Consider the following 12,911-nt stretch of genomic DNA (forward strand, 5'->3'; position numbering starts at 1 on the left):
CTATGCCAGCAGTGTTTTAATAAAAAGCTTCATTCTCCATTCTTACTGTGACTTGCTAAAATGCTCAGAGTACATGTAAAGTCAGAATTATGTGTCATGCAGCCATAAAGTTACAGGAACTTTCAGGATTAGAGTGTGCAAATGTATTCTTATTAAATATAAAATGAGACATTGTTAAAGGATGAGGGAAATTTTGAAAAATGTATTAAATGTACATTTTCATTAATAATTCAAATTATTTTTGTAAATAAATGATGGTGCCATATTTAACTGCATGCATTAGTGGATTTTTTTTTTTTTATCACCTGAGGGAAAGAAATGGGATATTTTGGAGTAATTCCTGTTTTTTTTTTGTTGATTTATGAGATTTTCAAGTGCAGTATTTAGTTAGATGTTTGCTTTGTTTTTGGTTCAACTGGACCTGATTTTAGTCATTGGCAATCTCCTTGCTCCACTATTGCCAATTTGGGACAGAGGCACAGCCTCCTCCAGAAAATTAACACGCTACTGGCAAACGTCACCTCCAGCTGCTGCAGCTGAGGTGTTTCCAGGTGCAGAATATAAGAGTTTGGCTCGGATGTGTACCTGGATGGTAGTCTCAGTCCCTGTGGCATTCTGGTTGAGGAGACTAAAAGGCAGGCAGCTTATCCCTTGTTCTGGCAGGGCACCTAAGTAAGATTCTTTTTTCTCAATTCTCCCCAGACACACCATCCTGAGAAGCCACTTTTTCCTACCACAGGAAGCCCAAGAGAACACTATAGGTAACAGTCTGACAGGCAAACTGAACCCTGGCCTTTTATATCCTGCCAGGTTTGAGAAGTTGGACATCACCCCTAAAAGCGCCCAGAAGATTAAGCCCGTTCTGGAGCGCTGGATGGCCGAGGCTGAAGCCCGCCACCGATCCGGCATGCAGAACCTGACTGAGTTTATCGGCAGCGAGCCTTCTAAAAAACGCAAGCGGAGGACCTCTTTCACCCCGCAGGCACTCGAGATCCTCAACAGCCACTTTGAGAAGAACACACACCCCTCTGGACAGGAAATGACGGAAATAGCTGAGAAACTGAACTATGACAGGGAGGTGGTGCGTGTCTGGTTCTGCAACAAGAGGCAAGCCTTGAAAAACACAATAAAGCGTTTGAAACAGCCCGAACTCGGCCCGGCTGCACCAATGGACCCTCTCGCTGATTCTCTAGAGGAGCTCCCGAAATGAACGAGCCCTACGGCAAAACAGAGGAGTTGAAAAGAGGCAGCCATTAAAAACAACCGAGGCGGATGAACTCATCTTGAAATGAAAACTGAAAAATGTTCCCAAGTCACCTGGATGGACAGTCATGAGTTTGCAAACAAAAACTATGTGTTGTCAGTGTGATTACCACACCAATGTAAATGACCTTGGCGAAACCAAAAACATGAAAAAGAGATTAATATCTGAGTATTATGTAAAAACATAAGGTGTGCTGTTTCAAAGAGTTTTAGATTCTGGCCTTACAGGCCACACTATCGCCCAAATTCTGGTTCCCACGAGGAAGGATTTAGTAAAGAGATCATACCAAATCAAAACACTATTTACCAAAGTCTGTTGCATCGGAGTACTAAGAATAATTTTGTAATGTAAATGTGCTCTAAATTTTTACATTTGTACTGGCAAATCTAAGCTATATGTGTGAGTTTGAGTATACATTTTATCTTTGTCTCGCTTACTTTTTTCTTCATTGTTTGTATGTAAATATCTTAAAAAAACAAAACAGAAAAATGCTGTCTTTGAATCACGCTGAAAAAGTTTCTCTTTTGGACAAAAAAAAGTTAACCTTTGCTGTTAAACAATTGCATAATAATGTTGTTTGCCTCTGATTTGTGTTTCATCTGCAAATATTTTCAATCACAGTGTAACTTTGTACAACTTTTACAGGTATTTATTAATAATCTCATGAGATTGTTTCAAAGGACGAATGGAGGGTGTAAACTAAGGACTTTCACATGATGATGATGATAATGATGAGGGGTTTCAGTGTCTGTCAAGTCTACTGCAGCTTTGTTTTGAACTACTGTGTCATTCTGTTGCCAAAGCCTGATAGCCAAAGAACACATACATTTCAGCTCAAGGACTGGTGAAGATTTTACCTTGCTCGTTCACACGGCTTTCGCCCCCATTTTTCTAAAGTGTTTTACTCTGTGGGTCAAGTTTAACAAAAAAACAAACAAAAAAGCACTACCATGTCAACAGCTCCAACAGAGTATGCTGTAATAACTTATCACTGCAATATAAAAAATGTGTTGGATGAATTTTCTTTTAAGCAAATTAGCTTCTGCATGCTTCAACTCAAAACACGTAGGATTATTTACAGCCTTGGCTGTATAGATTTATAGATTTCACCAGGCAACCCAAAATTAACATCTAACATCACTGAAAATAACACATTCTTTTACATAATAAAGCCTTTGATTAAGCCCTAAAACAAAGTAAACGTGTGGTTAAAGCCTGTTTGTTGCCACTGACCAAACTACTGAGCTCATTCCAGTTCATGTTTTTTATAACCTGAATATTTCAACTCAAACGTGGTTTTCTGCAAAGATAAATGTTGTTTTACAGGTTTATAGATGTTACAATCAACATTTTAAATGAAATGTGTTTTTTGTGCACCTATGAATTGATTTCTACTACCGTAAAAAAGCTTTAAAAATGTTAATTTCAACAGATTCTCTTACAAGATTTCATACATTTCTGGTTATTTTGGGGGTAAAAAATGTATTTCAATTAACTCTTCATCACTGTGTACTAAACTGTTCATTTTACATGGTATTACCTTGTAAAAGAACGTTCCTACAAATATGTGGCTCTCACGAAACCCCTCACAGGAAAAGACAAAAAAAATAAGTGAATGTTGAGAATAAGTGTCACATGTCAGAACGAGTGAACTTAATTTGAAGTGAGGCGAAATTTGATGCAATTTATTCAGAATCATGTGTCTGCTTGATATCTGTCCTTCCATGTCACATTGGTTATCTCAGTCTTTCAGTCCCCTGTGCACTGCTGTGTTCTTCTTCACTGGAAAACACGCACACAAACTCACTCTGTAAATGTTAGAAAACACGTGAAAAAAGCTTTATATGCTTGTGTTTTAAAAGAAATAATTGCAGGAAAGGCAACCATAGACTCATTTCTTTTGGTGCGCAGAGACTTTAGATATAATTTTCATTATATATTCAAGGCAATTTTCACGCCTACAGCAACACCTACTTTACAAATTTTTTTTTTTTTTTTTATATTCCTTCCAATATATCATTCAGGCAAATCTTTGGCCAACATGTCTGCATCCACCCACAAGACAAACTTCTGAGAAAGCAGCAGGCTCCTGCAGGTAGAATATGGATATGTTCTGAGGCTTATCAATAAAGCTGTAACCAAAACCTTAAAATAAAATAAAAAAGAATACACAGAAAGGAGTTATGCCTTTGCTCAACTTTTCAATGCTGGACCAAAGCTCTATAGTTATGCACATTGTACAAAGAAATAGATTCATGTTGTTGACAATCTTTAAAAACAGAGATAAAAGAATTGAAGAGTAGAAATGTACGTACAGTAGTCCATCCAAGGTTTACCTCAGTATTGTTCTTGTAAGAATCATACAAACGCCATACAAGCAGCAGCAGGTCAGTAGAAAAGACAGATGGTTACTCTGCACTGTGTGTCAATGTTCACCTTCAATTTGGAGGGAGAGGCTTGTGTTTTATTTATTATAATGTAACACATGATTGTTTTGTTTTTGTGAAGTGGTTTCCTGAGCCACATGTGACTCTCTGGTCATCAGTTTTTTTGTTTTTGTTTTTTGCATTATTTCTCATTCGTTGTGACGTTCACCTCTCAGTTTTCACAGACCTGTAGACCCGTGTAGAAAAAGGAGATTACAGTAATTGTACTCTTAACCCAATTAGGATGATTTGTTAATCACCTTTAAATGCTTTTGTGAAATTTTACCAACACAAACAAACTGGTTTGACGTTTTGTTAATAGTCGAAGAACTCAAAACCAAAGCTGAAGAGCCTACAGAGGTTAGTTTTCATTTTTTTTATAGACTGAAAACTGTACTTAATCTATAGAGCAATATCTGTTTGGTCAGTTAAGCAGCACTTTGTGTATTTCCCAAAAAAAAGCTTCAAGTCTGTCACATTGATTTGTACCATAATTAGTAATAAACAATTGTTTGACATTAACTTTTTGTCCTGTTTTCAGTGGAATCTTTTAAAAGATGTATTGATCATTAGCTAAATTCAATTATGATGGAGAAAAACCCAGCTGAACTCCTGCTAAAGCTAATTAACTTAGCAGAGTAGCAGTAACAATAACTGCCATTGAATTCATGTGATTTCGAGTGATAAAACCACCTTTAAATAACATATTGAAATGTATTGTCGTGTAGATGAATCTATATTATTGATTTAAATTTGGTATAATTTGTTATTCCACATAACTAAATGAGATAGCAATAGACGTTAGCGACAATAGCGAAATTAAATCTCATAAATGAGGCAGTAGCTCATGATGGAAAGCCAAACTCCTGCTAAAGCTAACTAGCTGAGCAGATTAGCAGTAACTGCCATCTCACTTTTACCTGTACATCACATAGGCTATTTAAATTATCATTGAATTGAATGTTGGCAATTCAGTTTGTTATTCAACTACATGAGACAGTAGCTAAATCATGAAGGAGAAAAAAAAAGCAAGCTAAACTCTTGCTAACTGAAACTAGCATAGCAGAGTAGCAGTAACTGACATCTCAGTTTTGGACTCCAGTGGAACCCATGCGATTTGGTTTGGTTAAGCTGCCTCTAAATTACATGTATGTTTATTAAATTGTATATTAACTTATCATTGGTTACAATCTTGGAAGTCCCATTTTGAATTCAACATAACTAAAAGTAAAAAAAATTTCAAATAAAATGTATTTATTCATAAAATTAAGGCAGATAGATAGATAGATAGATAGATAGATAGATAGATAGATAGAGAGATAGATAAATATATATATATATATATATATATATATATATATATATATATATATATATATATATATATATATATATATATATATATAGATAGATAGATAGATAGATAGATAGATAGATAGATAGATAGATGTAACACAGGTAGGCTACCGCTTGCTGTAAAGTTCAAAGGTTTCAGTAACATCAAGAAATATTCAACAAACATCACTGACTTCTCTTTTCATCTTTTTCAACTCCACACATAAACACAGTGATTGAATATGTCAAATAAAATCAAACTTGTCCTGACTTTCTCTCTCTCTGAGAGGTCATGGTCAAGTGCATCTTAAATCATTTCCGTACACGCCTTCACATTAAAGGTGTTTTTTGACATTTAACCTATTGTTGTTGAATAGTGGACTGACTATTTGATGTGTTTAATGAGAGAGGTGGCTACACAAAGAGCCGTACATACAATATTTAGCTATTTATTTAAATTCCCTTGGGGTCAGTAGAGAAGAATACATGTCAGGTTTGCTTCTCATCAAAGCTTCATGTGTTTGCCTCACCAAATAACAACAAGACAAGTGTAAAGAAGAAGAAATATATAAATAAACGGGGAGAAAGCCTTTTGAAACGAAACTCAAAAGTTTGATACAGCTTCCCTGTCCATGATGCCTTTGAAAAACGGGCTGCAGGCTGCTGAAAAGAAAGCAGTAAATAAATAAATAATAATAATAAAAAGCACAAGACAACATAAATTATTAACATTAGACTGAAAACTGATGTTCAAGATGCTTTTTCGTCTTCCTTTCAGCTCTCTCACCCCACTTCATTTCAAAACATTGGATGTATTTTTGAGTGGTGATGGCTGAGGTGTACACAGCTCCAGTCAGTTATTTGATCTTCTTTTGTTTTCCATCCGCGCCATTTTCATCGTCTTTCCCATTAACAATGTAATTGTGCAGATGCAGCTCCTGACCCATATCTGTTTTCTCAAACTGTTTGTATTTTGCAGCGGATAAAAGTTTACTTTTTATTCTCTGTCTGCAGCAACAGTAACAGTGCGGGTAACAGCACAGTTAAAAGGAATCCTGGTGGGAAATTATAGAGAAACAGTCAAGATTTGAGCTTTGTATCAATCCTTCTTGGATGTGAATCTGATAAGATGCATGAAAAGTTTTCAAGTTTTATAGTATCCTAGATTTAACAACTTAAAAAAAGAAAGTATATTCCATTCCTAAAAAATCTCCTTCCTTTCTTCATACTTGACCCTGAATAGATTTTAAGACATTTTCCATGGTGACACTTAAAACAAACAGGAGTAAAAAAGCCACTTCATGAATTAAAGTTCTCAGTATTGATGAACCATGTTATCGACATCTTATCAGAGGACCTAATGACACACTCAAGTCAAACACTGTCAAGATGTTTTAATCCCCACATATTTCAACATAATCCAAATCAACAGTTTATGACCCACTTTTCATACAGATGACATGTTAATTCAGTAAAGTCACTTTTATGTATAAAAGTCCAAAATCACAAGTTTGTCTCAGAGAGCTTTATAGTCTTACAACATAAGATAGGATCCCACACTGCCAGGTTTTAAGAGAACAGCATGTTAACATTTTAATTATGACATATTAGATATATTAAACGTATCTATTAATGCCCAAATAAACACACTTGTCATGTGCTCAGTGACTGAATTACAAATTGGGCAAAGCAGGAAACTGCGCTGGGGCCCCAAAGGCTCCAGGCACCAGATTGATTGGGTGGCAATTAGATGGTGGTAATTCAAATAATGCTATGAGAACAAATGGATGTGGCAATATACAGCATGTCAGCACAATATAAAGTGAAATAAAGGCGTTAAAACTAGAGTTGGAGGCTCCACTATGAAATGGGGCCTCAAGAATAACACAAGTGTTGCCTTATCATTTCAGCTCATTTTATGCTGAATTGTGCTATAAATGAATTTAACACAATCAAATTGTTAAACAGTCTCGGTATTCCAAACTAGATTAGGCTATAAATGCTGCGAGGTGTGGCATTGATCCACGCTATGCACTCCTCATAAAACAGATGGAACATGAAACAAGTAAATAAACATGAAATCCCTCTACCTTTAAACCCCTGATTTGGATCAGGAAAAACGTACAAAATCTTTAACTGGAAGAAATCTCTGCAGGAAAAGCCCAGAGGAAGGATCCCTCTCAGGAAGGACATACATGAAACAAGCCATTAGTAATAATAATGGGAGGTAAACATCAAACTCAGAACGTAAAGTATGATATTTAGTAAAGATGAAGTGAAATGAAGTGAAAGCTTTGGGTAAAGTGCTTTACTCAGAGACAAACTCAGAATCAAACTCGCGCTTTGTTCAAAGAGGAGTGGACAAGCCACATTTTCTTCTTCTTTTCTTCACAGAGATCCAAGAGCAGTATACAGTAGTTTGAGGATTCACACGTGAGCCTTTGTTGTGTATGATGTTTCTAGTAAATACAGAAATCCAGTAAAGAAGAGTTTGAGCTCTGAATCTTGTGGTTTATTGTTATTTTCTGAACCTGCAGGAGCAGCTGAGGTCTCCTTAAGAAGGATTTAAAGTGAACTTTAAGTGCTTTTCTTTGTGTCCCTCCATCTCTCTCTCTATATATATATTTTCTTCTAAATCAAAGTGAAGACTCCAGTCTGACTAGTTGCAATAAAACATTCCTGTTCAACCTGCAACCACCTGAAATGGTCCTGAATGTGGGAGAGGGAGGCCGGATAGAAATATTATGACATGTCGGCGCTCCAAATGGATTATGTTTCAATATCAGTCAGGACACAGAAACAGAGAGGTGGAGGGAGAGAGTGCATGTGTTGGATGCAGATGGTTTTAAATTGCTGCCTTTGTTTTCCATCAGGCATGAAGCATTCACTTTCCTTATCTTTCAGACAATGCGCGGTGGGCTGATGTTCTGGGTAAATGAACTGTCGGTATATCCCTCACACTCCCGCTCCTCCACCTTCTTGTTTTCACTTCCTCCTCAAGGTTGAGATGTTGGTGCACTGACTGTGAAGCCCGAGCTGCTCAGGCGTCTCCCACTTTGCTACTCTGCACACCCAGATACCTCTGGGGGTGCAATTACCAATCCTCACATGCAATTGCGGTTGGCCATGCATATGATCCCTTTTGCTTTCACTGTTGTTTCTGTGGGTTTTTTTTTTCTTCAGCGTTATTAGCAATGACACACTGTGAGGTATTTGCAGGTAGAGGAGTTAATAGCCCGGGGAATTTACAGACACCTGTCTGACTTGAACAACTGATTGCATTGGCTCAAAGTCCACTTAGCTTTCTAGTAGCACAGGTTTTGAATGCGTGTCTTTAGGATGTGATGTCTCTGTTTTCTAGCAGCTTCGAACTCGCTTAGTGTTTCTGTGCATCAGGAATCTTTTCCTAAAAGTGTCAGAAACACACAGGTGAGACAGAAATCACACCTACTTTCCACCTGCCTCCTACACATACGGTCTATACCAGGAATGGAAAATAGGTTTTTAAGCTCTGTACGCCTACTCTTGAGGTACTTTACTTGAGTATTTCCATTTTCTGCTACTTCAGAGGCAAATATTGTTCTTTTTACTCCACTACATTTATTTGACAGTTGTAGTTAGGTACTCGTTACTTTGCAGATTGAAGTAACAGTAGCTCCATCTTGAACAGCTGCAAATATTAAAGTGATGAACACACATAAATGCATCAATAATTATAATCTAATAACATAATATGTATTATTCTAAAATGGGCCATTCTGCATAATGAGTACTTTTACTTTTGGTACTTTAAGTATATTTTGATTCTAGTACTTTTGTAAATATTTGAATGCAGCATGAAGTTCACATCCTTGTATCATGCACACAGTGCACACTGTATGTCTTTCTTTTGAACGCATTGAACGTACAGTGAGAAGCACAAGGACATAACGAAAATGATCACCAATAACCAACGTCAAATCTTCATCAGTGTGTAGTTTTTACGGTTTCATAATGTATTTCATAGTTACAGTCTACAGCAGAGTCTGTAGCTCAATGATTGTGGCCTGGACCTGAAATGCATCAGGTTGGAAAATATAAGTTTCGAGTTTTGTCCTTAAAAAGAAACTTTAATTATAATAAATAAATCTTTTAAGATAAATCCTGACTCTCCACTTAGGAGGAGCGCAGAAGGTCAGAAAAATATTAATAATGCTGGGGATGGCCTTGCTTTTTTATAAAGTCAAACACAAGGTTCACAAGCTCCCACCCCACCTGTATACATTTTACACAGGACCGTAGTCAGGACTTTCTTTTTGTTTTTCATATTTAATTGATTCAGTCAATTATTAATTTATCATATGTTATCTTTTGTTTTAAATCCACACTAATGGCAGGCTGCTAGTGGGGGCCCCGTGGCAAATATTTACTGTGGGCCCCTATTGACCCCATTTCTGATTAATGAATTTCTAAAAAATGAATTGTTTTAAAAATAGGTTCATTTTGACATAGCCTCCAAGACAGGTAATAAATCAGGACACAACGTATCCGCCTTTCCTTTTGGTTGATAATATGAGTTATTGGTAATTATTCCCAAACAAATTTGTGGTTAATCAAATAAATGCAACGCATATAGTTAACAAGTGAAGACTGTCCAAAGGCAGTATTTTCTAGGTGTTTATGTTGGTTTCTAAAGCCTAAACATGCATAAAATGAAGGCACTACAAGCTTTCTATCTGTTATGCAGTTTGCCCACCAGCCTGCAACTTTTCTCACTCCATTTTTTCTCAGCTTCATAAAGCCTCTATAGAGCAGCTCAGTGGACATTTTGTTTGTAAAGGGTCATAAGCAGCAAAGGTTTTCAATTCCTGTTTTATAGTATTTTGTGTGTCTGTGGATCTGTTGTGGCAAGAAGCTTTGGAAAGGATTTAAACAGCGAGTTAGAGGTTTATGATAAACCTGCAAAATACCACAAAAAAGGAGGCAAAATGACCCAAATGATGCAGGGGTTGTACTCAGAGGTCCATCCTCTCTAAATCTCCATGGTTACGGCCATGCCAATGTATAATAATGTGCTACTTAATCTAAAATATGACCAACTAGAAGCATCACACCACATTTTGCCTAAAAGCAGCAGATGAAAACTGAAATTGTTTCCCCTCCTGTCAGGTAGTTTGTAAACAGTGCATGGAAAACCCTTTGGCAAAGTGCAACTCTCCTGCTCATGGGTCATCGCAGCTTTAAGAGCTAGAGGAAAATAACCGGCCCTGCCCTCCATCTTCCTCTCATCCCACTGACCTCTATACGTACAGTATAGTATACTTACAGAGAAAAGAGAGAAAATGATTGTATATCTGAAGGCATCGAGAGAGCAGATGTGGATGGGAGAGGAGAGACATGGTCGGACACACCTTTGCTTTCTTATTAGTGAGGGTCTGTACGGACACTTTGGGCCCTTTTTATGGGGCCATGATGAAACCCCTCTTCATGCATCTGCGGAAAATGGCCAGGGGAAATCACCGATGAGAATCACTCAAAGACAGGGAGATGTCAACAGGCACATAATGATAGCTGATGGCCCCAGAACACTCTCCCCTTTTCCCTCTCAGCCTTACCTGCCCAAGTTGCACTATACTAGAAAACATAATTAGAGGTAAAACCGAGAATCAGAAGCTTTATCTTTGTGTTTTTTGTAAGCAATGCTCTTTGTTTTATACATCAGGGAGTCCCTTTTTTTCTCCTTCTCAATCTCTCTTTCACTTCATGGAGAGAAGGAGGAGGAGGAGGAGGAGGAGGAGGAGGAGGAGGAGGGCTCCCTCTGTGAGATGCCAAGGTGCTCCCAGTCCATTGTGCTGCTGGCTGTCAGGTTAAATTAGGGAGTACAGGCTCCGTGAGTGTAAAAAAATCAATACTTGATGGAAGATTGCTCTCCGGAAAATCTGTTTTGATTCCAGGATTAATTCTTGACCAAAGGCTGCAGCAAAATGACATGCCATTAGCCTGAAAATGAACACATTCTGCAGTGGAAATTGGATGGAAATGTGTCAGGTGATTGCCCCGGTTTGTTATTTTGACTCTTTGAGCAAGGGGGACTGAAGGTGTGGCTGCTGTGAATGAGGCCTCCATTTCCAGAACAGGAGACAACACCACGGTGGCCTCGGAGTATTCTCAAGGCCATTGTTGTCCGGCGGCTGCAAATGTCTTCCACCAAGCTTAAAGGCATGTGTCTGCTCTCTCTTGTGTTTTCCATAAAGCATCAAGAATGAGAACATCCAAAAGTGAAACATCTCTCTATACTCAATAGTGAGGGGAAAAAGGGAAGGTGAGATGCATTATTGATGAGTGAATAATGTGTTTGTCATGACGGATGACATTTTCTTGTTTGAAAACTTAAACAGGAAACTGTGAAGATGCACTGGACAGTGATTTGAACAACCTTGCACTAAGTGTTTGATGGGAGAAGAAAATGACAACAACAGCAGACATGATTTCTGACACCCTGACAACATGTTTCTGACCAAAACATAGAAGATGAATTTATTTGTCAGTAATGTTAAATTGCATGTTTTGCTTATATATCAGCTGTAGATGTTGAAGGAAACATATGCATTATTCTCCTTGTGTGGAACTCACTGAATAGGTTTTTGATTTATTGTGTAAAAATCTCTTTCTAATGAATATGATGTTGTTATGGCTTGTTTTATTCCACAAAAGCATAGTTAAATATGTCTTACTTAAGTCAGGAAGAACAGCTGAAACATGATTTCTGATTTTATTTGATCTGTATTAAATGCAAATGTAAATAAATCGTATCGGCATATACAGCACATACACATGTCACACATACGTTAATTAAATAATCATGTCTTCCTGTGTTTGAATGTAATAATAAAAACAGCCTTGTGATTAACTTTAAGAAAAAGCTTCTTCTTTTTTTGGATGATTCAGTGAGTTTTCAGGCATTTTAGGAGACTTGTCTGAGGCAAAATGTAATGAAAAATCACCAAATAGCCTTTACAGATACATGTTTTTCACTGAACAGCAATGCTACATCTATCATGTTTCATCTAAACCTGTTTAAACTTTCCTTGGCATCATGACTTTAGAGTTTTTGCTGTAGAAAAAACTCTTGCATCCATAGCTAAACAGAATGGAGCCTAAAATGGAAAATAATGTGTGTTTCATGTGTTTATTGTATTAATTGTTTATGTCTCTATTTGATTAAAAACAAAACAAACAATATTAAATAGTCACCGTGCCGTTAGGATGACAAATATAAACTGTAAGACAGAAATAAAAGAAACATGAGGAGACAAAATTAGAAAGGTGACAAAACTAAAAACTAAACTAAAACTTAAAACGAGGTATATGTTTAGTGTTTACATTGTTCTCGCATCATTTGTAAACACAGTTTATGCCTGAGGATGTTTGATGGTTTGGAGTCCTTTCACTTTTCTGTGTAGACCACCCTCGGTTTTACAGCGAGGCACTAGCGCCCCCTGCAGGTTAGAAAACACTATATTATCATCTGACGTTTAATGTCGTTAGATGGCAGCGTGGACCACAGCCTCACAGTTTAGTCATAGACACCACAGAAGAAGTGTGCGTTAAAGGAAAAGTACACTCTAAAATAAAAAATAAAATAAAAACAACAGGCAAGCAAACAACGAACACGATAAGTCAAAATAAGAAAAAACATCTCATTTGCATATTTAAGTAGTGTAGTCATAAAGTGGAGCCTTTAAAAAAGACATCTAATGGAATAGGTCATTAATCAATTTGAATTATCATTGAAATTTCACAGGGATTTTTCATTTTTGTAAAATGTATGAAAATATGTAAGAAAAGAAAACACTTCCATTTGCAGCAGTGGACGTGCTGTTTATTAAAACGCAATTAAAAAGAGA

General features: G+C 37.0%; 1 protein-coding gene across 2 annotated transcripts in view; it reads left to right on the forward strand.

The window, feature by feature from the left end:
* Positions 1-4,151, forward strand: part of pou6f2 (POU class 6 homeobox 2) — a 76,572-nt gene extending 72,421 nt beyond the window's left edge. For both annotated transcript variants that reach the window (XM_031292926.2, XM_035998215.1), the window contains one exon: positions 703-4,151. In XM_031292926.2, the coding sequence (XP_031148786.1) occupies positions 703-1,210 (508 nt within the window). In that variant the 3' untranslated portion in view covers positions 1,211-4,151. The remainder of the gene's footprint in view (positions 1-702) is intronic.
* Positions 4,152-12,911: the final 8,760 nt, after the last annotated feature.

The sequence above is a fragment of the Sander lucioperca genome, chromosome 23, assembly GCF_008315115.2.
Source record: "Sander lucioperca isolate FBNREF2018 chromosome 23, SLUC_FBN_1.2, whole genome shotgun sequence".
In the NCBI taxonomy this organism is placed as follows: domain Eukaryota; kingdom Metazoa; phylum Chordata; class Actinopteri; order Perciformes; family Percidae; genus Sander; species Sander lucioperca.